Below are 26784 nucleotides of genomic sequence, written 5' to 3' on the forward strand. Positions count from 1 at the left end.
CGCGAAGGAGAGAGGAGGCCGGGTGGTTGCGCGTCTTGTTTATGTCGGGGCGGGGGGCGGCCCGCGCGGCTCCCAGCCGCTCATGAGCAGGTAGGACTGGTTGGCGATGTCGGTGCTGGGCAGCCGGCCGGCAGCGTGCTCCGGCGGCGGGGGCGGCGCGCCCGCCTCCCCCTGCGGGCCGGGCAGCACCTCCAGCAGGCAGGGCAGGACGGCCTCCTCCGGCGGCTGCTTGTAGAAGACGTTGGCCTGGGGGGAGACAGAGGGGGCGCGGTGGGGGCGGCCCTTCAGCTGCCCCCGTGGGGGCTCAGCCGCGGTGGGCCCTGCCCCAGCCCCCTCACCTGGCAGTGCTTGCTGCTCTCGTGGAGGAAGCTGCCCAGTGCGCGGTGCAGGTCGGGGACGGGGGGCCAGAGCTTCTGCTTCACGTTGCTGGGTGCGGGGAAGAGGGTGTCGAAGGTAAACCCCAGCCCTGGGGTGCTCTGACGCCCCCGGGCAGGGTGCCCGGGCCTGGTGCTGGACACCCCCCACCACCACCTCCGCCCGCCTCGGGCACAGCCCTTACCTGTAGAGGGAGGGGAAGGTGCACCGCAGCCCCAGGAGCACTCCTGTGAAGAGCAGCGGCACCACTGTAACACTCGGGATGATCCAGCCTGCAATGGAGGAGGAATGCTGGGACTGTAGCCCTGCCTGGTCTGGCCACCGCTGAGCCCTTCACCACCCTGTCACCCGCTGCCCGGTGCTCCCCATTCCATTTCCAGCACTCTCGGTGTCCTTCCCTTGGCCGTGTGGCTCTTCTGGCCGCAGCCTCCATTCCTGCCCTGTCCCTTACCTGCATCGGCCATGGCGTCAACCACGACAGGTTTGGACCAGGCGCTCCAGCTGCCCTGGTACCACGGCCCGCTGGGCTGGGCCCGCACCTGGGCATGGTAGCGGGCGCCTGGCCGTAGGTCCAGGACTTCTCTCCTGGCTGCCTGTGGGACCTGCAGGACCTGCAGGGCAGAGCCAAGCTGGAGATGACAGCTGCTGCGGGGTGGCCGAGGGACAGCGCTGCGGTGCAGGTCCGTCGTGCCTGACCCCACGCGGGCCATGTGCTGGCAGCGGAGGTGGGCAGAGCAGCTCAGGGGAGCCCCAGCCATGCCCTACCTTCCAGTCATGGCTGTTCTCCACAGCGTAGCGGACCTGGTAGTCCAGCTGCTCTGCAAGTGCCTCCAGGGGTGGCAGCCACTGCAGGCTCAGCCGGCCCTGTGACACTGTCGCCTGCATGAGCTGTGGGGCATCTGTGAGCACTGTTGGGCACAGGGACGTGTCACTGCCATGGAACGGGACGTGGGATGCTGTGTCCCCCGCCAGCTGGGCACAGGCAAGGGCAGGGGCCGCCGTGGTGCTGGGACTCACCAGCCTGGTGCAGCCAGAAGGGCTCCTTGAAGTAGCTGAGTGTGGGCAGCGCGTGGGGCTGGGTGACGTTCACCAGGACAGAGATGGCGCTGCCAGCCCTGGGCTGGAAGGTGCAGGTGTGGGTGCCCTGTGCCCCCACGCTCACCTCCTCGCACCGCTGCCATGCGTCTTCCCTGCATGAGGAGCAGGGAGCCAGTCAGCCCCACCGTGGTGGCCCTACTCCCTCGCCCGCTGCCAGCCCTGCTCTGGGGCCACCCTGTCCCCGCATCCGGCGCTGCCTCACTCCTCCTGCACTTGCCCAGGAAAGCCAGCGCTGCCTGTAGTCGGAGGGGCAGTGTGGCCAGGAGTGGTGGTGGGGAGGTGTGAGGTCGATGGTGGTAGGGCAGGGCAGGGCACAGAGCCAGGTGGCACAGTGTGGGATGTGGGACACTGAGCAGGGCTGGTGGTGCCTGGGATGTGCCACCCCTCTGCCTGAGTGCTATGTCCCCGCCACGCTCATTACCTCGTGCTGGCCCCGCTCGGAGGTGCCCGGTAGAAGAGCTGGTGGGAGCCGCGGGGCTCTGCGGGGTCCCAGCTCCACTCGCAACGCACGTGCCGCAGGTCAGGGGTGCTGCAGCACAGCCTGATGTCTCCTGGGCAGGCAAGAGCCAGGGCAGGGAGGGGGCTGCTTACCCCCAGCTCCCCAAAACCTGGGTGCTGCACCTTGCCTACCCCAGGACCCCCACCCCTCGCAGACCCAGGTGTGGGTGCCTCCCCGCCATGCCAGCCAGCACCCTGGTGGTGGGGATGGCCGCTCACCAGAGGAGCGGGGTGTCTCCGCAGCCACTGCCTGCGACCAGGGCCCCCAGACGCCGTCCATGGAGGTGCCATCGGGCTTGCTGCGCACCTGGATGTGGTACCTCACCCCCGGCTGCAGGTCCTGGAGGACCACCCAGGTGTTGGCCTTGACCAGACCCTGTAGGAGAGGGGCCAGGCTGGGGAGCGGCTGCAGCCCCCAAATCCCTCTGCCCAGCCCTGGCTCCTCTATGTACCTTCCCCACTCCTGGGGAAGCTGCGGCTGCCCCGGCTGTGGATGTGTGGGTGCTGCTGGCTGGCTGGCTGGGGTGCTGGCCACCGGGGTCCGATGCGGTGCTGCAGGGAGTCTCTGGGGAGCTGGCAGGGCAGCACCGCACCTCGTAGAGGAAGAAGTTCAGGTAGTCGGCGAGTGGCGGCTGCCACGACACGCAAAGCTGCCCCACAGCCCCGGCCCAGCGGGCCGTGATGTTCACTGGGGGGGCGATGAGACCTGCAGGAAATGTGCCAGGGTGTTTGCCCTCCTGCGGCAGCCCCCATCTGGGCAACCCCTGGTCCTGCCGGAGGACACCTGGCAGTCCCCCCAGGGCTGCCTCCATGCCCGGCATGCAGGACGCAGGGTGCTGCCAGCCCCTGTGGCGGGCAGAAGGACGGGGAACCCAGGTCTGGGGACTGTCCTCGTGTCACACAGGTATTGCCCAGTAGGAGGGACTCACCCACCGCATCCACACTGAGCTCCCGCCAGTACTTGGTCTGGTTGGTGGTGGCATCCAGAACATGGAGGTGGAGCTGGGTGAAGAGCCGCACGTCCTGGCTGGGGAAGACGCAGATGTGCCGTGTCCTGCCAGCCCCACGGTGCCACGTGGAGACTGCGCATGCTGTGGGCGCATCCCTGGGGAATGGAGGGCGGTGTTCTGCAGCACCCCAAGCCTCCTGCCTGGGGCCAGGCTGGAGGAGAGGGGACCTGGGGCATGGCACCGAGACCTCAGTGTCACCAGCTCCTTCCTTGTGTCCCCATCCACTGCAGGGCACCGACCCCATGGGACTGAGGGACAGCCACGGTCCTGGCCCTGACACAGGGTGTGTGGTGGCTGCTATGTAGCTCCTGTGGGCTCTCCACCATCTCTCCCTGCAGCTGGGAGCCACCAGGATGGCATGGAGAGCTGCAGCACCCCAACCCTGCTGCTCCCTGTGCAGGCAAAGGCAAGGCTGGGCTGTGTCCCCACCACCTCCTACCTGCTGTACCAGTAGTAGAAGTGGCATGTCCTGCTCGCTGCCGCCTCTTCCTCCTCATCCCAGAAGCAGGTGAGGTCCTCGAAGGAGCGGGAGAAGCAGAGGATGTCCTCGGGCACCCCTGCCAGCAGTGCAGCATCTGGGAGGAGCGTGGGCGTGAGGAGCCCCTGGGCACAAACCTGTCCCCATCCCAGCTGTGTCCCCCTGCCCTGTGCCCACTGGCCAGCTTGCCGCTGAGGCCAGGCTGTGCCGGCACCTGGGGCAGTGTGGGCATGGCCGTGGACATGGCTGTGGCACAGGTGCCCTCCGCCAGCTTGGCACAGTGGGGAGGGACGTGGCATGTGTGCTGGCTGCTGGCTTGCACCAGGGTCCTGGTGGGCGGTAGGGCTCCCCACTGGCTGGCCCCATCGCTCCCCCCTCCTCAGCACCCGGGGTCCTTCGGGACAAACAAACATCCTGAAATAGCCCTGTGGTTGGAGGGGGGCTCGGGGCCCGGCGATCGGGGGGAAGCACCCCTGCCCTGCTCACGCCGGAAGGTGCGTGGAAGTGAGATAAGGAGGAGCAGCGCCCCGGGGAGAGGGAAAGGGCCTAGGGGCTGGCATGGGGGTGTGTGGTCCTGAGCAGGGGGGGATGCTCAAACCCTGGCCCGCAGACTGCTTGGGGGGCCGTGAGTTTCTCTGCCCCACTCAGCAAGCTGCTCTCCCTGTCATTGCAGGGGTGAGCTGGAGCATCAAACCCTGCAGGGTCTCCGTCCCAAGCACCGGTGCCTTTGCTGGCACATGGGCGCCTGTCCCGATTGTCAGGGAAAAGGGGACAGCCCCAAGATTCAGATGTGTGAAGCACAGGGGTGGCCTCGCTGCCTCCAGCGTTGCTCCAGCACCCCCTTTTCCCCCACTGCCTCTGCCCTGGGACCTGCCCCAGCCCTCCTCCTCCTCCTCCTCCTTCTGGAATGTGTCCCCTTCCCCCAGGGCTGCCCCCAGCTGAAGGACCCCACAACAAGCCCCCTGCCAGCACCCAGCCCTGCTCTATGTGCTGAACACATCAGTTCTCTGCTCTGCACCCCCTGCATTGTCAGCTGAGCCCACCCCAGGTGAAGAATAAGGGACTGTCCCCAAATGTCCTTGCCACCCTCCCTGTATCCCGCTGCTCTCCCTGTCCCTTCCCTTGCCCTGAGCCCCAGCCCTGTTCTTCCTTTCCCAGCCCTGTGTTCCCTTCCTCCTCCAGCCCACGTCCCTTCCCCACAGACCACACCTCTCCTCTACCTGCTCTTCCCTTTTTGCACTCCATTGCACCCCTCCCGGGCCTCAAGCCGGCTCCATGACCCCCCCCAGCTCCCAGCACCAGGGGATGGGGTGGCCAGGTCCCAGCAGCCCAGTGGCACGGGGACCCGTGGCATCCGTGGGAGGCCATGTTGGTCCTGTGGGTTACCGGAGCGTCTTTGCTGGGTGCAGGCCGTTTCCTAGGAATAGCGGCTGCACGGCTCTGCAGCCTGCACCAGCTGCCCTTGGGCAGCGGCTCGGGGCACAATGATGCTGCAACCCTGTCCTTCCTCCCACTGCCCCTACGGGGGTGACACAAAATGTGCTCCTGAGCCTGCCATGGCCAGAGACCTGGAGTGGGGCTGGAGAGATGAGCAGGAGATCAACAGGATTTTATTCAGTTAATGCTTTTTATGGTGTTATAGAAGTGTTAAAAGGGCTAAGGAGGGGCTCAAAGAAAGCATGGACAGGCCTGCAATGGGAGAAAGCTGGGAAGCAGCTCTGCCAGGCACAGCGAGCCAGGCTGGGGCCAGCTACCGGCTGAGCTCAGGATGCTCGGTGGGGCAGTTAGATCATGGCAAGGCCGGTGCGGGAGCATTGGCATTAGCCTGGCAGTGCCACAGCATTACCCGCAGTGCAGAGCTGTGCTGTCAGATGTTAGCTTGAATTTTGCTCAGACCCTGTCATCATAACTCCGAGAGCTTTTGATGAGCGGGGAGCCCCCCTGCCACCTGCGCAGGGCTGGGAGCTGCAGGCTGCCATCCCAAAGGGGCACCCAGGGACAGCCGGGTCTTGCCCACAGAGAGCAGGACATCCCTTTGCTCCAGGCACCCCAGAGTGTCCCACGGGTGAGAAGGGAGCTCCATTGCCCACCTTGAAACCCCCCCGCACACCCTCCTGGGATGCCCCCTCCCCAACCCTGCAGGTTCTGGGTGCCTTAGGGTGCTCGCTGCCTGTACCCAGCGTGCCAGCTCCTCTCTGGCTCATCCTTTGGGGGAGAAAATGGCCCCAAGGACCTACCTTGGGATGTCACCAGCTCAGGGGCTGAGGGCGTGCTGCGGAGGCTGAGCAGGACAGCAGGGAGCAGCGAGAGCAGCCAGCCTTGGTGCAGGCAGGCTGCCATCCTGCACCCCGTGTGCCGAGGCCGCGCGTGCTGTGCTCGGCCCTTCCCAGCGCCCCGGGAGCTGCTACGGCTCCTCCGGCCGATACCTTTATCTGGGAAGTGGTGGCTGTGCAGCTCAGGAAGCCTGGCTGGAGGCTCCCCCCACCCCATCGCCGGCACTTCCCCGTGCCTGAAACCACCATGCTGCGGCCCCTCCGCCACCAGCCGCAGTGCCAAGAGAGACTGCTCCTATCAGATAGGCGGCACGTCCTGCCCTTGTGGCTACCGGCACACCGGGAGGCTGGAGTAGGAAGAAAAACAACCCCTGAGAAACCAGGGAGGCCCCCACATGGGGCAAGCAGGGCAAAGCAGGCAGGGCAGGGCAGGCTGGTGGGTGCTGCAGGCACGTGGGTGCACGGGGCACGGGGTGGCTGCTCCGGCTCCATCCTGCCCCGTGCCACCTGGCACCGGTGTGCACTGGGTCTGTGCTGCATGGCCCAGTGGCACCATCCTGTGCTGGCAGGACGGCTGCAGCCATGAGGCATTGGCAGGGCCCACACAGATGCTAGTGGTGCCAGTGCAGGAGCAGGGCCACCATGGTGGGGTCCCGCAGGCACGCTCAGCCTCGTGCCAATCCACCACCGCCACTCAGCGTGGGCAGCCGGAGGGGTGTCCCACCCTGCCGGGGCGCAGCACCGCGGCACAGCCCGGGGAGCACCAGCCAGGGCACGAGGAGCCACTCGCACACGCGTCCCCACCGTGCCAAGGGCGGGTTGGCGTCCCCTCGCCCTGCAGCAGCCGGGGAGAGCCCTGGGGCACCGAGGGGAGATGGGAACAGCCAGCAACAATTTGTCACAGCTAAATTTTGTCAAACCAGTCCCACTTCCTTCTCTGTCTGGCTACTGGGCTTTGCCATCAGGGAAGCAAAAAGGCAGAAAGCCCTTGTTTTGAGCATGGCCGATGATGCTGCCTCAGGCGCCGCTCCCGGCCAGCAGCAGAGGAGGTGGCACACGTCAGGCTGCCTGCGAGGGCCAGTCCCCGTCCCTGTTTTGCTGGGGACCTCAGTGATGGGGCAGAGAGGCTGCTTACTGTTGGCTGCAGTTAACACCAAAGAGCACTGGAGGCCGGAATGGGAAATCAAAATGGTATTGACAGGGTTGAAACACCTTCTGGGGAAAAAAGACTCTTGTCCAGAAGGGCAGATGCCAAACACATCTGCCTTGGGGTGGGATAACGGGCTTTGCAGGAGCAGCCCTTGCTTCCTATGGACCACAGAAGATGACTAGATGGGCAGCTGGATGCCATGCCTAGGGCTTAGCAAGCTGAAGCCAACAGAGGTGAAGCTCATCCGCTGTCAATATAACAAACCGCAGCAGCACAGGATGAGGGACTGCGGCCTGGGTCAGGAGCTCCTGTGGGAGGGTCAGTGCAGAGCCCAGGCGAACCTCGAGGAACTGGCACGCGCGAGAAATGCCCCCGCAGCATGCGTTCGAGCAGGCTGGTTGAATCTGACGGCCCCTTTGCAAGACGCAGGAAGTCACCCTACGGCTCGGCACAGCGCCAGGCAGGCGCCGGCTGGCCGGGGTGGGAAGGGTGTGGAGCTGCTCAGCCCCGTGGGCACCGGCTGGAGGAGCGGGGCCGTTCCGTGAGGAAGCTGCAGGAACAGTTTTCAAGCATGCGAGAGGCGGCTGCGCAGAGGAAGGACATAGTCTGTTCTCCATATCCCTTGGGGACAGGACAAAGTCTTAAATTGCAGTGGGGGAGATCCCAGCTGGATACTAAGAAAACCCATCCCCCACAGCATGATGAGACCTGGGGCTTGTCTGGGAGTGCTGGGCCATCCCTGGGGATCATCAGAGGACTCCGACAGGGACAAGATCCTGAGGAGTGCCCACCATAGCAGCAGACCATCGGGGCCCCACATCCTGTTCCCTGGTGCCATCGGGGGGGCAGAGCTGGGACCCCACCTCCCTTCCTCCAGACCCGTCTGCCTGTTGCACTATGTTTATTGTCTGTAAGGCAGAGCTGGCACCTCTGAAGGGTTACCACAGAGCTGGAGGCTGTGCACAGCCAACACTGTCCCTTGTCCCTTTGCACCCACCGGGGTGGCCCCGTCCCACGCTGACAGCGATGCTCGCAGCCCTGCTGGCACCACTTCAGGCCCAGAGCACAGCGAGAGCTGCAGGGCAGGCAGCTGCCAGGTCGCTGCTTCCCCTCTCGCCGCAAATCTTGGGCATTTTGTGTCCGTGGGCACAAGTGGCAGCACCCTGGCTCCTGGGAGAGCCGCTCTCCTGCCTGCTCTGCTGCAAACACCCTGCTGGCACTTGTCCTTGGGGCCATCCCAGTGCATCCCCCAGCAGCATGGGACCATGTTGGTGGCTGGTGGTGTGCCAGCGTGGCCAGCACACACTGGGTAGGTAGCCAGGGAGGGGATGGCACAGTCCTGCTGTAGGGAAGGAACGCTTGGGAAGGGGCACTGGCATTTGGCCGCTTGGCCCCACAGTGGGGACGGGCAGCCCCTCGTCCCCCCAGCACTGTCCCAGCAGGCTGGGGCCAGCGTTGCCCCTCTGTACGGTGCCAGCGCAGCCTCACGCCTCCTCAGCAGTGGCATCGATCCCCGCGTAGGTGAAGTTCTCGAACAGGGCCATGTTCACGTAGGCCTGCAGGGGAACCTCAGTCAGGAGTCGGTTGTGACAGTGCACCCATCCACCTCCCATCCCCGCTGGCATGCTCACAGGAGGGAGGTGATGGCACTCCCCACAACCGAAAAGTGATGCTGGGGTTACCCCCACGTGTGGTGGGGTCACACAGGTTCTGCTGCTGGATGCCCCCCCTCCAAGCCCAAGGGATGCTTCAGCATTCAGACAAGCCCTGCACAGGGTAGTTATTCCTCCTGCTGAGCCGGGGTGATGTGGGTGCCCTGCACCCAGCCTGGATGCTGCCTCCACTCACCTTCCTGGCCTCCAGCATGCGGATGAGCTGCATGGAGATTTGGGCGAAGGGCGGGCGCTCGTAGGGGCGGTCACGCCAGCACTGCCTCATCAGCTCATACCTGGGGGCAGAGAGCCGGCAGAGGCTCAGCGTGCATGGTGGGGAGAGGCAGCAGAAACGCTGTTTGAGGGAGATGGGGGAAGCAGGCGGGACACTAGAGCCTAGGAAGGGTGTTTGGGGCATAGGACCCCAGCTCATCTCCCAGCCGCAGTGCAGAGGGGAACGAGGCAGGAGCTACCGCAAGCTGGTGGGAGCCCCGTGGGGCAGTGGGGTCAGGGAGACGTGGGTGCCAGCATCAGCCGGGGCTCTCTGCCCACTTACACCTCATCGTCGCAGTTGCGCGGCTTCTCCATGCGGTAGCCCTGGGGCAGCTTCTCGTAAAGCTCGGCACACGTCATCCCGCAGTATGGCGTCCCCCCTGCGGCCAGAGACACGCAGCTGGCTGCGGCGGGACGGTCCCTGCGTGTCCCCTCCGGAGCTGTGAGAGGACCAGACCTGCAGGGACCCGAGTGGAGGCAAGGGACAAAGAAGAGCCTTACCCAAGCTGACGATCTCCCAGAGCAGGACGCCAAACGACCACCTGAAAGGGCAGGAGCTGAGGCTGTGACAGAGCTCCCAGCTGTGCCCCGCCGACAGGCACGGGCCAAAGCCCAGGGTGGAGCGGGCAGCCAGAGCTCAGGCCAAGCCAGCAGCTCCCCAGGGAGATGCACCAGCATCGCCCCGCGCCCTTGCAGCACCCAGAGCAAAAGCATCACCGCACTGACCACCCCAGAGAGGGATGGGGGCAGCTGTGGCCATGCCCCAGCCCCAGTGCCCCTGCTTGCAGGACTTACACATCGCTCTTGGTGGTGTACACGCTGTAGTTTAGGGACTCGATGGCCATCCAGCGAACTGGCAAGCGGCCCTGGGGAAACAGAGAGCGACTGTCAGGGAAGGGGGGATGCCCCCACGGACGGAAGGCAGCCATGACCCAGCTGGTCCCGGCATGGTGGGTCATTCCCGCTGACGACGGGGGTCCTGCCCACCGCATCGGTGCAGGCCCCATGGAGATGCTTCGTTCCTGCCTCACCATCGTCTTTTTCACGTAGACCTCCTCCCCTCTGGAGAGGCCAAAGTCAGCAATCTTGGAGGCCAGGTTTTCTCCCACCAGGATATTCCTGGCTGCCAGGTCCCTGTGGATGAACTGAAAGGGGCCAGCAGTCAGCAGGAGCCACATGCTCCCTCCTGCTGGCCCCGGGGGTCTTGTGCCCTGCTCAAGAATCCCCAGGTCCCTGGGGAAAGGGTGCTCTGAGCGGCTTGCTGGGTATGTACCTGCTTCTCACTCAGGTACTGCATTCCCTTGGCCACGTCCGAAGCAAACTGGAGAAGCTGCTGGGAGGTGAGGGTGGAGGCAGTGCCGTGCTCCTTGGCAAAGGCCGGGTCCGTCTCCAGGACTCGGCTTTTGCGGAGGAAGTCAAGGAGGTTTCCATAGGGAGCATACTCAATGGCGATGTACAGGTAGCCTGGGGGGGCAGGAGGAGGTTGGGCTCGTGGGGCTCTCCCCAGCAAAGAGGAATACACAGCCGGGCAGGGGCCATGGGGCTGGGGAGAGGGGAGAGGGGGACAGTCCTCACCCTTGTTCTCACAGGCACCCAGCAAGTTGATGATGTTTGGGTGATGGCCCAGTTTGCACAGCACCTCCAGCTCCCCGGCAAAGTCCCGATGGTCGTTCTCTGAAGCAAACTCTGGAAGCAAATCAGGGATGGACGCCTCAGTCCTACAACAAGGGCCCTTCTTCTGCTCCTCCACTGATGGCTCCTGCTCCTTCTCAGCCCTGAGCATGGCCCAGGATGCAGCCACAACCCCCAGCCCACCCACCCACCTCCCCACACCACTCACCTTTCAGCATCTTGATGGCCGCATTCATTTTCAGGCCGTCCTTTTTGATCATGGCCCTGATGACCTGCCCGAAGTTGCCCTCCCCGATCATGTCCTCAAACTTGATGTCTTCCCACTCCAGGATGGGGTAGCTGAGGGGCTCAGGCTGCGGCTTGGGCCGGCGTGTCAGGGTCAGGGTCCCCGAGTTGAACTGCAGGATGGTCTCTTCCCCCTGGCAGATGGGAGTGGGTGAGGTTAGAGGCACCCGGCACCCCTCTGCCCGCACGGCAGTCCCGGCAGGGCAGGCGTCGCGGGCAAGGGCGGTCTCCGCACCCTCTCCACGTGGAAGTGAGGTCTGGCTGCGTCTGGACTGGAGGCTATGGAGCGTGACCTGGATCGGGCTGGAACGTGGGGAGCTGGGGACACGGTCCTGGAGGGGCAGGCAGCACTCACCGAGCCAGACTGGTACGTAAAGGTGCGGCGCCGGTGGAAAAAATTCTTCTTGATGAGGAAAAGTGCCAGGAGGGCAAAGAGGATGGTGAGGCAGGTGACGGACACAGAGCCGACGATGGCCAAGAGCAGCTGCTGGTCTATTCCCGCCTGCTCGGTGCTCTGGCTGCCCAGGCTGGGTGGCACGCTCAGCGCTCCTGACGAAAAGAGGGATGGAGGGTCATGGTCCACGGCCGAGCCCTGCCCAGGCTGCACAGGTGGCCAAACACCAAGAGGGCAGCCCTCTCCCGGTACCCCGGGATCCCGTGAAGACACCACAGCTGCATCCCAAGCTCCTGGGGCCGTGGTGGCACAGAGGTGAGGGTGTCACTGCCCGGGCCCTGCCACCGAACCCGCCAGTTCCTGGACCCTCCAACCAGCTCTGGGTCCAGCCACCAGCTCCTCCCATGCCGGCTCTGCCTTACTCCTTTAGCCCCTCGCACACCACGTCACCCTCCGGCCAAGGCAGAGCCACTCTGTGGTGCCGTACTGTCACCATGCCACCCCTGCCCCATGAGGACTAGGAGGAGCAGGATTTCTGAAGATGCCCACAAGTGTTTTGGGTTTGGGCTGCTGCTTCAGAGCTGCTCTCTGAGGTTACCATGAGCACCCCAGTTGCTCTTTGCCAACCCAGATGCTAAGCCCAAGCTCCAGCAGAGCCACGAGCCTCCTGCCTGCTGGGACACCCTACTCACCGTCCCCCAGGGTCTTGGCTTTCACGGGCTGGCTCCACTCCCCCGGGACGTGGGAGTTGGCCCGCACACGAAACTGGTAGCTGGTGCTGGCATTGAGGCCCCCGACGATCTTGGTGGTCTCAGCGCCGCTGTCGGTGTCGATCCACTGGGGCTCGCTGGTGCCCCCCACCTGCTGCAGCTCCACGATGTACTTGGTGATGCCCCCGTTGGGGTACTCAGGGACCTGCCAGGAAAGCCTGACGGCGGTGTCGGACACAGACTCTGCTGAGAGTGACCGCGGGGAGGAGGGCCCTGGGACAAGGAGAGGAGAGTGTCAGCCCAGGATGAGGCTCCCAGTGCTGCGGGAGCTGAGCACTGGTGTGAGGACCAGACCCCGTGGATGGCAATGGCAACCTGAGCTGTGCCAGGTTTGAGGGACCTCCAGGGACCCCTGGCCCCTGCTTGGGCAGAGGCAGGGGGAGGTAGAGCTGCTCTCCAGCAGCAGGGCAGGACTGCACCCACAGACACTCCCAGCCTCAAGGACCATCAAGCTAGACGTCTCTGCACTGACTAGCCCCTGGGATATTTTCTTTCTTCAACCTTCCCTCACACATGGCAGGTTTTGAGCATCTTATTATTCCTACTGCCTCCCCTGAGCCTTCTCCAGCCTGCCCACTCCCCTAACCCCAATCACCAAATCACACAAAGCTCTTAAAATTACTGAGCGAGGAAAAACCTCACATTCTTCAAGCCTGACACCCACCAGCACTCCCAACATGTTCCGGCTGGCACCGAGCCTCACTGAAGGCCTCATGCACTACTTCCCCTTGCCTGCCAGAAAGGTTGGTCAGGCTGATGCTGCAACCCCCCCACGGTCTCCCACCCACGTGGGGGGCTGTGTGCGTGTGTGTGTGCATGTGCCCCCAGAAGGGGCTGCAGATGTCCTCAAGCCCTAGTGACCATCCAGCAAAATTACCAGGCAGCAGGATTAAAGCGAACCGAAGGGAAATAATTTTTTCATGCAAAGTACAATTCTATTGAGGAACTTGTTGCTACAGGGTGTTGTAAAGGCTTCAAGTATAGACAAGTCCATCAGGGCTTGGGCAAGGGCACGGAGGACAGCTCTGTTTGTGGGCATCACTCGTGATGACCTGAATGTCATGTTCAGCTTAGGATGTTTCTCAGCTGCTTGGTGCTGGAGGCTGTGGGGTCTAGTGGGGAAAGGAGGACCCATTTTCCCCCAAGCAGCTGTTCATGCACTATCAGAGATGGGATACAGAAGCAGCTGGACCTGGGGATGGTCACTGTTACATTTATAACTGATTTATCATTGTAATTCCCTGTAATAATTCCCTGTGTGCTGCCAGACCCACCTTTGCTGTTGATCATGACCTTGTAGAGGTCGGAGGGGGGCCCCAGGCTGGCACAGTGGTAGACCAGCACCTCCAGCCCGTACTCCTTGTTGAACTCCAGGTCCCCGATGCGGGCAGAGAGCACGGAGATGGATGTGATGTTTTTCTCACAGACCAGCCGCCTCGCGGAGTCGAAGAGGTGGACGATGAACCCATGTGCTGGCTCGTGGTTACTTGGCAATTTCCAGTTGACATGAAGTGTGTTTTTCTCCTCTATGGACCAGCCTTCAATCACAGGCTTGACTGTGGGCTCTGGGAACAAAAAGGCAGCAAAACCTCATGTGCAAGGTTAGGCGTAGGGTCAATGTTAGGGTCAGGGTGATGGTCAGGGACATGGGGGCTCACCAAGGCACTCGGTCACCATGATGGCCTCGGGCCCCTTGCTGCCCTCCCCACCGTCCCCCGGCCGGCTCAGCTGCACCTTGACAACGTAGGCAGTCACCGGACGGAGGTTCATGAGGGTGATGTTCTCGCTGTTGTCGACTGTTGACCAAGAGGACATGTCAAAGCCATGCCCATGACCCACACTCTGCCCTGCCACTGGCGTCCTCCCCGGCATCACTGCAGGGGTCCCAGGATGGAGACCTCTGCCCACCCCAGACCCCCAGTGGCTGGGGCAGCCGTCTGCTCCTGCCTGGGTCCTACCTGTGTGCCCCCTCCCCCAGCAAACACGTACCCACAATGGATGACCACGCTGAGGTGTCATCCTTGGGCTTGTAGAGCAGCTTGATGGACACGATGGGTCCGTCACCGGAGAAGCAGTCCACGGGCGACACCACAAGCTGGCGGCTCTGCTTGGCCAGCAGCCGCGGGGGGCTCAGGGGCGCTGGTGGCACTGGGCATGAAGGAAGGAACGACACTAGTGGGACTGGGAGCAACGAGGAGCAGAGTGTGGGGACATCCACCACCTCTTGGCTTCTTCCAGCTTTGTCAGGGAAGTCTTTTATCACCACCCAAACCTGTCTGCTGGCACTGTGGCACACAACGGGTGCCACCCAGTCCAGTGGAGCAGGGGGGTTGGCATTGCCATAACATGCTCCAGCCTCCTCCAGCAGCCTCAGCTTGTTCCACCTGTGCTGCCGCCCCTTCCTCACCTCGGATGTTGACCTTGACTTTCCGGCTGTCCTGGCCCCCAGTTGTGGAGACCCGGCACTCCCAGAGTCCTGTGTCTGCCTTCGTCAGGCGCTGCACCTGAAACTCGCAGGTGATCTGCCCTGGCTCGATGATGGCTTTGATGAGCTGTGGGCACACAGGGTGCCGTCAGCCCCCCGGCTCAGCCCCCTGGCTCCCTGCGCCGGCCTGAAGCTGCCCAGCAGACTGGTGGGCAAATGTGTGCTTTTGGGGGAGCCGGCAATGCGGGTGGGGGCCGATGTGCAGGGATGGAGGAGGGACAAGGGCACAGGGTGGTGGGGAGCGGGCGCCAGGCAAGCGGCGGTACCTTGAGCACGGTGCCGTCAGCCTTGCGCAGCTCCACGCTGTCGCTGGCAGGCAGCGGGTTGCCAGTGGCCACACAGCTGATGACGGGCTCGGAGCCCAGGTTGAACTCCAGCTCTGAGGCCAGTTGGATGATCTGGGGGAACCAGTCTGGCAGGGAGAAATCGGCATTAGGGCTGGCCCTGCTCCTCCTCAGGTGCGAGAGAGGCTGGCACCTTTCTCCAGTCCCAGCCACAGCTGGACCCTGGTGCCGGGGGGTCTGGTGCTGGGTGCTGCGGTCCAGCCCTGATCCCCACCCCACGTGCCGGGCTCAGCAACACTCTCGGCACAGCTAATCCTGGGGGGCCAGACTGGATGCTCCCCTTGCAGCGCCCTGGCTTCCATAGGATTGGGGGCTATTTCTACAGGCAAGGGGGGCTGCTGAGCCAGCTAGTGAGACCAGTAGCTGATGGCCCTCCCAGTCACCGGTGAGGAAGGAGCCAGAGCCCACCCAAGGGTGGGGGACAGAAACCCGCTGTGGCCCCGCACCAGCCTCACCTGACTTCTCGCAGTGCTGCCCGTGCCAGCCCGCGGGGCAGATGCAGCCGCTGAAGCGGTTACAGCTGCCTCCATTTCGGCAGGCACACCCCAGGGCACAGTCGGGGCCGTAGTATCCTGGGGGACAGGCTGTGGGAAGAGGAGAACTTGCTGCTACCCCCGGCCGCAGCGTGGGGCCGGCACGGTGCAGGACCGTGGAGGCAGAGACCATGGGCAGCTGATGCAGGCAGTAGCACTGCTCAGCCCATGCTGACTCCCAGGCTGGGAGAGGTTTGCATGGGCCCTGGAGGAAGCCCAGGCTGGATGGGTGATGCGATGGAAGCCCATATCCCCATACCTTGGCTGCAGCGGGAGCCACTCCAGCCCGAGGCGCAGGAGCAGCCGTAAGGGTCCGGCAGGCAGAAACTCAGCCCCCTGCAGCCCTGGGCTCTCTGGCACGTCTCCTGGCAGTTGCGGCCAAACTGGCCTTCCCGACAGGCTGGAAAAACAAGCGTGGTCTGCCCTCACCCACTGTTCGTCCATGCGCTGCTTGTGCACGGCATGGCATTGGCTCAGGCGCCCCGAGCCCTGTATTGCCACCCCAAGCAGGTACAGAAGCCGTGTCCTGCTGAGAAGGTGGATGGTCCAGCCCTGCTCCAGAAACAGGGGGTGTTGCGGGCGGGGAGACGCCGGGGATGCACGTGGCATTTCTGGCCATGGTGCCCAGGTCTGGGGCTGCAGCAGGGCCCCTGTGCATGCCCTGGGCACAGCTCCCACTGCTGGGCAGCCTGGCACCTACCTCGCTCGCAGCGGGTGCCCATGAAGCCGGGAGGGCAGATGCATTCGCCGACGTGGTCGTGGCAGATGCCGCCGTTCAGACAGTCAGGACAGTCCTTCTCGCAGGATGGTCCCCATTTCTTTGCGGGGCAGGCTGCAGAGAGAGTGGAGGGGGTGCAGGGTCGCACCGGACCAGGGGTCAGGGTACCGCTGCCAGTCCCTGTGTCCTGGGGAGCCGGGTGCCCACTAACCTCTCACGATCAGGCGGTAGAAGGCACTCCACAGAGGGCTGTCCCCCATGAACGTGGCACTGTAGACTCCGTTTTCGCTCACGCTGACGTTGGGGAGCGTCAGGGTGACAAGGTCGCCCCTCACCTCGCCCCGGTCCGTGGTCTGGTAGTAGGTGCCTGCAAGGGAGCAGAGGGTGACACAGGCCCCCCCCCATGCCCCCTGGGACCAGCACCAGGCACCAGCTGGGAGCAGCCCCAGCCCCATGCCTGCTCTAGGGCCACTTGCCATTTCTTTTCCACATAACGTCCATCTCCTTCCTCTTGAGGACTCTGGCAGAGAAGGTGGCTGGCTCGGCAACGTTCACGGACTGCGTGGCCTTCACCGGGAAGAGGTGGGCTGCGGAGGAGGAGAAGGAGGAGGAGGAGGAGCAGGCTGACCAGCGGTCAACCCCCAGGGCACTCGCAGCCAAGGGCTGCGCCGGCACCCCCAGAGCAGCAACCCCAAAACGCAGCCCTGGTGCAGCCCAGCACCCACCACACGTTTCTGTCAGGATGTCACGACATGCCTCCCCGTTGCCCCACCTGGGAGCCGGGAACCCTCGAGCCTCCGCAGGGACAGGTGCTCCCTTCCCGGCCCCTCCAGCCCCCGAATGTGGGCAGACACCAAAGAGTGGGATGGGGCACCCTGCCCTCCGGCCAGCCTGCCAGCCCCAGCCCAGCGCGGGATGCCGGAGGCAGCAGCCTGGGGAGGTGACAGCTGGGACAAATCCGCCCGGTGCACCCTGCTTGCTGCCCGCCCGGGGAGGCGTGGAGCAGCGACAGCAGGGCGGTGGCGAGGGGACAGGCGAGGGGCGGTGAGGGGAAGCAGGCGTGCGGAGGGCTGCGCGCCAGCCCACGGGACCCGGGGCCCTTTATGGCTGTTTTCCTGATCTCCCAGGTGTTGGGGCGTGCAGCAGCAATGAACTCTCGGAGTATTAATGTGAGTCAGCCAGAGTGGGTTTGTGCTTTGAGCACAAACGGGGCTATAAATACATTAAGGCCTGGGAAACCAAGCCCTGGGCGTGCCAGGACCGACACAAAAGAGGGCACAGGCGGGTGCTGGCTCTCGGAGCCTGCCTGCACGCCAGCTTGCACACACTAAAAACAGCCATACCAGGTTGGAGCTAAGGCACATCCATTCCTGCGTCCTGCCCCAGCGAGGCCTGGGGCCGGGAGGAAGCGGCACATGCCGTGGACGTCTGGGGAAGGGCACCGCAGGTCACGCGTCCCGGTAATTCCCCAGATTCGCCTTCCTGCCTTCAGCAGTTTACAGCCCAGGAGCTTCCTGAGTCAGGTATTATCCCTCTAGTTGGGATCTTTCTACCACGGACTTCGCAGTCCCTCGTAAAGGGCACACAGATGTGGCGCCCGTCCTGTCTCGCTCTGTCTCGCTCGCTGGAGTGAGAGCCCGACGCGACCCCACGCACAGCACTTGGCATTTACCGATGCTGGATTTTACCTGCCGCTCCGCCACCGCCCAGCAGTGCCCGCAGCCCCTCGCAGAGCTCATCCCTGCCCGGGCAGCTCGGGGACAGCAGCTGGCACGGCCGCTTGTTCAGTTGTTTGTAACCACAATGAGTGGCACAGGTCCCTGCAGAGACCCCGTGCCACACCGGTGGGGACTTCCCCGCGTGACAAGAACCACAAATTAACTCCTATTCTTGCTCCCTTTCTTTTAGTCAGTTATTTACCCATGCAGAGACTGCCCCTGCACCCCCTGGGTGCAGAGTTGCTCCCAAAGAGCCTTTCAAAGGGAATTTTCTTAATTTTCTCTGGAAACCCGAGCAGACAGCATCAGCCACGTCACCCACAGCATCCTCACCGCTGCCGCCCCGGAGACCCTCCCACTGCAAACTCACGCTGCCTCTTCCTCAGGTACCACATAACCACAAATTCTGCTCTTTATTACGGTTTCTACTAATTTGCCTGGTTTCAGTTTGGGTTTACAGGCCTGTAACTCCCGACTCAGAAAGCTTTTAGGAAAGGCTGGCGTCCCACGAGCAGCCTTGCTGCCCGACCTCCGCTCAGGCCCCGCAGGCAGCAGCACAGCCCTGCTCACGGCAAGCCCGGCCTGGCAAAGACGCGCTGCTCTGTTCGGCTATTTATCGCCTGCTTCCTGCTATCAGCGCTGGCATTTTAGACAGACCCCCGAGAAGTTTCCCCAGCTTCTCTGTTGTGCACATGGATGCAAAAATATAAGAATTTTTGGTTTTTTTCTGCAATGGCCTCTCTGGGTATTCTAAAAAATAGGTTATTGCCAGGTTTAAACCCTTCCAAAATTGCTCCTCATGACCTTTTTGGTCTGTTTTACTGGGTTTTTACAGCAAAACTTCCAAAGTTTATCATCCTTTCTGTGTTGTTCTTCATGCGTGACCTTTTGGGAGATGCCAGCTTTCCTCTAGCAGCATTCCCCACCTGCTGCTTCATCACCCTGGCCTGATTTGGTGTGCTCTTGGGCTTAACAGGAGAGATGATATGCGCCGAGCCTCCCCAGGGGGTTCTGTACACAGCCCTCCCTCCCCCTGCAAAGATGTAATTTTTTTTATTACTTTTCCTTTGATCCATCTTCCTCTTTTTTTTTTCCCCCTTCTCCTTCTCTAAACTAAACAGAGCAACAGCAGCTTGTTCGGCACTTGGAAAAAAGCCACTTTTTTGGCACTTGTATCTCCCACAGTGGTATTTTGGCCCGGCTACGGTGATCCAGGAGCGGAGGGCTGGCTGGGACCCCCTCACCATGGGATGCCCCATCATCCCAACAGGACCCCAGAGCTGTCACCTCCTCCAGGACTTATCTGGGGGTGCAGAGCTCCCTGCTGCTCTCCTCACCCCCCGCTGCCAACCGTGCCCCCCACGCCATCTCCCAGTGCCCCTGCCTTCCTCCCTTGGTGCCTCTGTGCCGCTCGGCTTGCCCAGACCGGCCGGCTCTGTTTCTGATAAGACTGCTGCCATTTTTGGGTCCAGCCTCTGGCTGAGGACGCAGGCTGGTCCCTGCTCCTTGGGGGATGCTTCAACCCTACCGGCAGCCTCTGTTCCCCAGCTTGGAGATACTAGAGCTGCTCAAAACAATATGCTAAAGCTGTGTTTTAACATGGGCAGGGAAACTTGTATCCCCCTCATCTCATTCTCAGCAAAAACTCGACTGTTTTAGCCAAAACTTTATAAATAAAAGCTAGACAGCATCCTGAGGCAAACAACTATCACAGAAAATTTCAATTCTAATAGTTTTGAGAAGTCTCAAGCATAGGGGAAGAGGAGGTTGGGGGTGGCAGTGTGGGAGAGCGCTGCCCCAGGCAGTATCCCCACCACCGGCCACCCCGGGGAGGCCCTTTTGGCTTATATGGCCCAAAATGGGAGCGGAGGACACGAGCCCAGTGCTGCCCTGCGCTGCGGTGCACCCTGGCAGTGCCTCTTGTGGAGACCCCACCACCGGAGCGGCAACGTGCCGCTGCGGCATGGTGCTCGCCAAGCGCCCAGGGAGGCTGCTGGAGATGCTCCCCTGTACTACCTCCTCCCCGGAAGCCCATAGTGGGGGCACGAGGCTGGCACAGCTCCCATGGGCTGCCCTCCACCCTGGTTAATGATTTCCAGACCCCACCGCCTCCTCCAAGGGTGCCCGCCTTCCTCTTGGACCTTGCCCTGCTGCCGGGCACCGTTCCCAGCCCAGCCGCTGCCCGCGCTGCCACCTGTCCCTGCACACAGGGCTCGGCCGCACTCCTCCAGCTGAACGTCCCTCCCCTCTCCACCCCACCGGTGCCAGCAGACCCCAAACCTAGCCCGTGGGTCACTGCTGTCCCTCTGCCATGTGCTGGGGTTGTGAAGCATGGGGCAGGTAGCTCCCATGTGGACCCAGCTGGCAGGCGGGGGGGCTGCCTGCCTCCCCCCCAGCCGCTCACCGTTGTGGCTGTTGTGCACGTAGACCACCTGGGCCTGCTCGGTCGGGGTGCGCCCCAGGCAGTAGAGGATCCCCACCAGGTCAGCCATGGAGAAGCCCCTGGCCTGGACGTGGTTGCTGCGGTTGCGGTAGTTTTGGAAGCCTGTCTTGGGGTGGGTCATCACAATCTTGTTCTCCCGCTCGATCTGCAGGTAGCTCACGTCGCGCTCCCCCATGACGCAGGAGAGGAAGAAGTCGGAGTGGGACAGGCTCTGCACGTTGGCGATCAGGGTGATGTCCAGGATGGCCCCTGGGGTGGGGGAGCATGAGGGTACGTCAGGACTGGACAAGGACACAGCCTCAGGGCCAGACCCCATCACCCAGATGTCACCCCCTTTCCAGGACATTTTGCCACCCCCAGCCCAGGAGGCACAGCCAGGGCACAGCCAGGTCGGGCGCAGACCCATCGGGATGGCACAGTGGGCATTTCCACTCTCCATGTGGAGATCCCCATGGGCTCAGCCCCCTGCCATGAGCCAAGCCTGCAGCAGGATGGGGGTCCTGGGGCCCCTCTCCTCCTGCAAGCTGCCCACGCCCCAGCCCTGTGCCGGGGAGAGGCAGGCGCAGGGGAGGGCACTGCCGGCCTCCGAGGTCTCCAAATGGCCGACCACAAAGGGATGTTTCCTCCCTCCAAATCCTGCTCCGATGGTGACACTGAGCTCCCACAGCTGCCTCGTCCCACCAAGCCTCCCTGGGGCAGGGGCTGCTCCCTGGGGCAGAGGGAAAGGGGCGATTTACCTGCCAGCGGTGGGAGGAGAAGCAGAAGATAAACCTGGAGTCCCATGTCCTTGGAGCGTGTCTCGAATCTGGTCAGAAAATCCCCGGCATGTCCCAGCCACGGGGGTCGGAGCCGGAGGCCGTGGCTGCCTAAGGGTTCCACGCGAGCGGCGGCTCAGGACCCCTGCTCCCTGCCTGCGCCCCCCATCTCGCCTCCGCCCTGCTGGTCAGCGTCTGGGGGAGCTGGGACCCCCTCCTTTGGCACATAGCCTGAGCACAGCGAGGAAGGTGCCCCCGTTGCCGCTTGCTCGGTGGCCACCTGGCTGCTCAGGAGTGGGGCTTGGTGGCAAAGAGGCCACTGAGGTCCCCTGCCCGGTGGCAGCTCTCCTGGGGAGCAGGCACTCACCCCTCCAGGGCTAGGGCTGCGTGCTCAGGGCTCCCTGAGCCATGCTGAGCCCCCAGCCCAGCCGGGAGGTGTCCTGACCACCCTCCTCGCCCGCCGTGCAGAGGGTCTCATGCCCCAGCCCGCCCGGGCGGCAGCATCCCCGACCCCTCGGCGCAGCCCCGCGGCCGACGGCTGTGGGAAGGGCTCTCTGGAGCAGGGAAAGGAAAGGGGCCAAGGGGCCGTGGCTGGCGGCGGCGGCGGAGCCAAATCCTGTTTCCCATGCGGTGTTTCCTGCTCTCCACCCATTGTTCGGAAACAGCCCTCACTCCAGGAGCTGGCGGGAGCTGCCCCACACAGGCTGTCCCCTGGCGAGCGGCGTGCGGCAATGCTGAGGCCGTACACACCTCGTAACACCTCGGCCTCCTGCCGCCACAAGCTGGGGCGCCGAGGCATGGCCCCACCTGGGCTCCACGTTGTGCCAGGGTCCGACTCGTGCCTGCAGCAGCCTGTGGCAGGGCTGCTGTCCAGGTTGAAAGGGGCTAAGCAGGAGCACAGGCAGAGCGACGACAAGCCAGCCAGCCTACACAGGAGGATGGCCGCTGCCAGGGGAGAAAACCCTCCGTGTTGCAGTAAACATGTCTGGGAGGAAGCGGAAAGCAGCAGAAAGCCCAACTTTCCCTGAGCGCTTTCCCATGCACAGCGCTGGCACAGGCACCGGCATGGGCACGGCACAGCATGGCCCTGCTCCCCCCCAGCCCCCGGGGGTCCCACACCCAGCCCTCCTGCGAGGCTGCCCCAGCCTCCAGTGGGCTCCGGGCTCTTTGTCTGACATTCCCAAAAAACGAAAGGCATTCCCCAGGAAATCACTGCAAGCTTCACCCGCCAAACCTCACACTGCTTCACAAACCAAGCTGTTCCCACGTGAAAGCCAGGGCTGCCAGGGAGCGAGCCTCATGTTTTGGTGTGTCCCGAGCCGATGCCGTATCCGGCCAAAAATCTAAAGCACACATGGAGAGGAAGGGGAAATCCATTCATCGCTTCCGACTATTTACAGCGCACTCCAGGGCCGCACGGTGCCCGCGGCGTGCCGAGGGAGGGATGGCAGCGGGCAGGGGCTCCCCCAGCGCAGCCACCCAGCCACCCCACAACAGGAGGGATGGAGAGGTGCCAAAAAAGATGGACACCAGATGCAGCTGCCCCCATTTGCCTGGAAAACTAAGCACGGTGCTTTGCCGTGGGCTGTGCATAGGTGAAGGGTTCTGTTTTTGGGAGACCCCCGTGGCACATGAGGCACAACCATAACGTAAATGCGGAGCACGAGGCCGTCCCACAGCAGGATGCGCAGGGGCTGGGCAGCCGAGGCTGGTCCCTCCTGCCGGTGCCCTCCTGGGGAAAACCCACATCCCCATTTGCCTGCCCAACCCCAAGCTCATTTGCAAGCACGTTGGCTCAGGGACTCATCCACACACTCAGTACCACTGCAGGAAGGGGATAGATACATGAATAGATAAATAGATGGCTTGTTCCCCTAGTTCGCTGGCTGTAGAGGCCAGTCACACTCAGAACCATAAATGCCATCATGCCACCGCCTGCTTACACGTGCTGCACCTGGGGAAGCAACTCGTTCTGTGCTCCCCCAGCAGCACACAGAGCTGTGAGTTATGATGAACTCTGTGAAATGTCCTCCGACATGAGGACAAGATTATTTACACAGAACAAACATGCTTTATGGGAAGGCTTTGCAACCGCGGGCCCTGCAGCGTGCTCCTCCAGGGAGCACAGCATGGTTTCTCTTACTGCCCAACGGGACCCAAGGCATTGCTTTGCTCTTTGGGGGAACAGGAGCCATTTGGGGTCAGCTCTCTACACCAGGTGATGCCCAGGACATCTCAGGGATCCATCGAGGGATCTGACCCAAGCTGACTTGTCCCCTTGCATTTTTTCTAGGAACACCTGGATAAGAGGTATCTACCTGTGCAGATCCCTCGGGTTGGAGGTGGGGTAGGAAACCTCTCTGGGAGGTTTGGTGGGGAGACCCAACCAGGGCCCTACAGTTCCAGTTTAACCTTATGTATCTCCAGAGGAGGAACCAGGGAGCTGCGTGCAGCCGACTCCAGCCAAAGCAGCTTGCCACACTGGCTCTCCTGTAATATGGAAAGCTCCAGCTGCCCAACCCACAGCACACTGAAAGCACCTGAATTTCTGCTGAATTCACAGACCTCAACTTTTTTGCTGAATCACGACAGACTAAAAAAAAAGGGTGACAAAAATACCCCTTTTTGTTATCATTTGCACATTCTAATGCACGGCACTGCATGCCAGAAACCATAATGCACCGATACGTTTCCTGATAGGAAACGCAAACGCCCTGCGAATTCACCGATGGGCTGGGCTGCCTCAGCAACATTTTCTAGCCTTGTCTTCTGGCTGTTTGTTTTGTTTTATGTGCACGCCGGGTCCCGGGGAGGCCCTGCAAGGCCAGGTTAAGGGCTGCTGCTGCCGGGCGTAAGAGCAGCCCAGGAGCAGGGCGGCCGAGCATCCCTGGCCTGCCCGGTGGCATCGGCAGGGCAGCTGGGGAGCAGCCGGCTGCCTGGCTGCGCTGGCATCCACCACATGCTTGCAGGATCAAGGATGGGCTGCTGGGAAGCCCTTTCCCTGCGGAAAGGGTGGGACGTGCGGCCGTGGAGGAGCCCCTTGGCAGCTGGGGGAAGCAGGGCCGCCCTGTCCTGGCCGCCGCCGGGGTGGAAACCGCAGAGCCGCAGTGCTCTTGTTGGCGGGCGGCTTCCTGCTGCTGGGTGGGAGCAGAATCAGGGAGCAGGGAGCGGGGAAGAGCTTGGGGCTCCCTCCTGCTGCAGAGACAAAGCTGGGAGTGGGCACTGCCAGCACCTCCTCCCTGTGGCTCTGCCAGCCCTTGCCCGCGCACCCGCCCCAGCACCTGTGGGCATGGGACGACGTCCCACCCAACCGTGTGCCAGTAAACACCAGCAAGATGCTGCTTGGATGTAATTTCCCAAATTTTCACTGACTCCACAGCAGGGCTTGCAGGGAGCACTATTGATGAGCGGCGGGTCTGTGCAAGGGGTACCAGATGTGGTGGAGCACCCCTGTCCTCTGGGACCTTCATAGGAACCCGTGGTGCCGCTCAGAGAAGTCACATTTTTATTAGTGACTCCCTGATGCTGGAAAGCCAACACCGCTGAGCCACTGCCGGGCCCAGGGACCTGCCTGTTTGCTGCACGTTTTAAACACCTTTCCTCCTGAATCCCAATGAGACTTTTATTTTCCTGTAGGAAACTTTCCTGCCACCTCAGCCCCAGCTTCTTCAGCCGAGGCTTGCTGCATGTCCTTGCCGTGGGTGTGTGGAGCCGGGGCACAGCGGCCGGCACAGCACCGGGGCCGCGCTCAGGCTGCCCTCCTCGAGCACGGCCCCATCAGGGAGGACGCCACAGAGGTGCCCCCTCCTCCTCTGGCCCCCAGCACCTCCTGGTGCTCCGCTCCCACCGAGGCAGCCCCCACGCACCCCACGGTCCAGCAGGCAGATGCTGGCGGTCCCCCAGTCACCCATCACGGCAGGCAGCGGTGGGAGGTGGCGGGGCGCAGCGGTTAATGTGTAACCCGCGCCGCCACCTTTCACCCGCGCACGGGCGTCAAGAGGGAGCGGGGCCAGGGCGACAGCCGGGCTGGCTGCCGGGTGCTGGTGGTCTGCGGGGCTGTGCGGCCGGGGCGCGGGGGCTCGGCGGGGGCCCCAGGCCCTGCGGCTGCGGCCACACCTCACCCAGCACGGCCGGCTCTGCCGGCTTCCCAGCTTTCCCTGAGACTTGTTTTTCTGCCCGGCAGTTTCCTGGAGCCAAATGGCTCCTGCCTGCCTGCTCGGGGTCTGCAGCCTCCTCTGCGCCTGGTCAGTGGTGACAGGACACCCCTGCAGCCTCGACCACCAGGTAGGGGGGCCGAGGGGGCTCTGGCATGGGCAGCGGCTGGGGGCGGGCAGGGGCACCCCACTCCCGGTCCTGCCAGCACAGCTGGGGTGCCGGCACCGAGTGCCTGCGGGGCAGCGGGCCCCGGCAGGCAGCTCCCGCTCTGCGCAGCTCAAGACACGATGAGCCATGGTGTTTCTGACTCTGGGGGGGTCTCTTGGCTGCAGCCATAACGCGACCGCCCATAAGGGGTGCTGCATGGCGAGCAGCAGCGAGGCACACCCCCGAGGGGCTCCCAGCCCCTCGCTCCCTTCTGCCATGCACAGAGATGCAGTGACCGAGCCAGGTGAGGCTGACGGTGGGGTCCGGATCTCCGAGCACCTGGTGAGGAGCAGGAAATATAACTAACCCATCCCTCCGGGACAAGTGCCGCAGCCAGCAGCTCGGCTGCACCGGGCAGGAGCTGGGAGGAGGCAGGAAAAGCGGCTGTCACGGGCAGCTGGCACAGCGCAGCGCTGCCCTCCGAGCTCTCAGATACTCCCTCCAAACATTTGCGCTGTTTTCCGCAGGTTTCCTGAGCCCAGCCCAGCCTGAGCTTGGGACAGGACCTGTGCTGTGCCCCCGTGGCTCGGCCCCATTATAACCCAGTCCTCGGCAGCTCAGGTTTATAAGGGCACAGCCGTTTCTCTAGCGAGCAGGGACAGCGGGGCCTGACGGGAGATTTGGGGAAACAGGAGGACAAACTGAGAGGTGATCACGCGAGAGGCAAAGAAATGGAAACGGTGGCTAGCTGGAAAGTAGCCAGACCTAGAAAGCCAGGACTATGGACCGCAGCAAACTTCCAGCACAGCATATCTGCCCACGGGGCCCAAATGCGGCATTGAGCGAGAGCCTGTGTCTGCCCAACCAAGCTGTTAAATTGCCAACCTGCTCTCTGGCAGCTTCAGTTTGGGCAGCTGGCCCTCTTCCACATAAAGCCCAGGCAGGAGTAACACATGCTGGGGGCTGCTCCCCAAAACCAGTTTGAATCTGGCCACCCTATTTTGGGGGTAAAAACCCCATCCATCCACTTGGGCTGATCAATCCATCCAGCATGCACTGCTGGCTTTTTGGGACAGCGAATGGTCCCTGGTCCGTTTTATTTACTAGCATAGAGAGAGCCAGCCTGCACAAAGCCGCTACCACTCACGGTGTATCCTCAGAAACACGGGAGGGCTGGAGGTGTGGGTATAACACCCTGCACAGGCCCCGGGAGCAGCTCTTGACACAGGTGCCTGGTGCAGGTGCCCACCCGTCTGCAGCCCAGCCGGCTGCCGCTGCCTGCCCCTCGGCAGCGGGCAGGGGTCTCGCCCACTCCTCTGCTCCAGCTGGGAGGATGCCCTTGTGTCACGCAAGAGCTCCACGGGGGCTGGAGGTGGGGATCTGGGGGAGGAAGAGGAAGGTGTTCTGCAAGCTGAATCCAGATGGCAACTGCCCCAGAAGAGGGGACGGGAGGGTGACATCCCGGTCCCTTCGTACCCACCCCAGCTGTCTGAGTTTCCCCCCAGCTCTCCATTCTCCTCCTTTACTTCTTCAGTCGGCTGCTCGCAGTCCTGGGCTGTCCTACGCTGTCCTGCTCATCCTTCTCCATTTATCCTGGC

General features: G+C 63.0%; 2 protein-coding genes across 4 annotated transcripts; both read right to left on the reverse strand.

Moving 5' to 3' along the window:
• Nucleotides 1–33: 33 nt before the first annotated feature.
• On the reverse strand, nucleotides 34–5949 carry MPL (MPL proto-oncogene, thrombopoietin receptor). 3 transcript variants are annotated; one of them, XM_072867579.1, is made up of 12 exons: nucleotides 5697–5949; nucleotides 3421–3556; nucleotides 2901–3076; nucleotides 2424–2677; nucleotides 2191–2347; nucleotides 1895–2024; nucleotides 1393–1565; nucleotides 1141–1283; nucleotides 827–986; nucleotides 560–647; nucleotides 339–426; nucleotides 34–246 (listed from the first exon to the last, which is right to left on the reverse strand). In XM_072867579.1, the coding sequence occupies exons 1-12, from the start codon at nucleotides 5947–5949 to the stop codon at nucleotides 40–42; spliced, it is 1965 nt and encodes a 654-aa protein (XP_072723680.1). In that variant the 3' UTR covers nucleotides 34–39. The 3 variants fall into 3 exon arrangements, with proteins under 3 accessions (XP_072723680.1, XP_072723682.1, XP_072723681.1); XM_072867581.1 differs by having other exon boundaries at nucleotides 2901–2998; nucleotides 5697–5891; XM_072867580.1 differs by having other exon boundaries at nucleotides 2191–2311; nucleotides 5697–5891.
• A 2417-nt stretch (nucleotides 5950–8366) lies between these two features.
• On the reverse strand, nucleotides 8367–20912 carry TIE1 (tyrosine kinase with immunoglobulin like and EGF like domains 1). Its single transcript, XM_072867441.1, has 23 exons — nucleotides 20867–20912; nucleotides 20091–20378; nucleotides 16445–16555; nucleotides 16180–16335; nucleotides 15951–16082; nucleotides 15510–15650; nucleotides 15173–15301; nucleotides 14640–14785; nucleotides 14296–14440; nucleotides 13878–14036; nucleotides 13547–13684; nucleotides 13163–13453; nucleotides 11811–12101; nucleotides 10960–11273; nucleotides 10648–10858; nucleotides 10383–10493; nucleotides 10081–10271; nucleotides 9839–9952; nucleotides 9603–9673; nucleotides 9309–9349; nucleotides 9091–9187; nucleotides 8731–8830; nucleotides 8367–8438 (listed from the first exon to the last, which is right to left on the reverse strand). Exons 1-23 carry the CDS (start codon nucleotides 20910–20912, stop codon nucleotides 8367–8369), a joined length of 3495 nt encoding a protein of 1164 aa, XP_072723542.1.
• Nucleotides 20913–26784: the final 5872 nt, after the last annotated feature.

Source organism: Ciconia boyciana, chromosome 7 (genome assembly GCF_034638445.1).
Source record: "Ciconia boyciana chromosome 7, ASM3463844v1, whole genome shotgun sequence".
NCBI lineage: Eukaryota > Metazoa > Chordata > Aves > Ciconiiformes > Ciconiidae > Ciconia > Ciconia boyciana.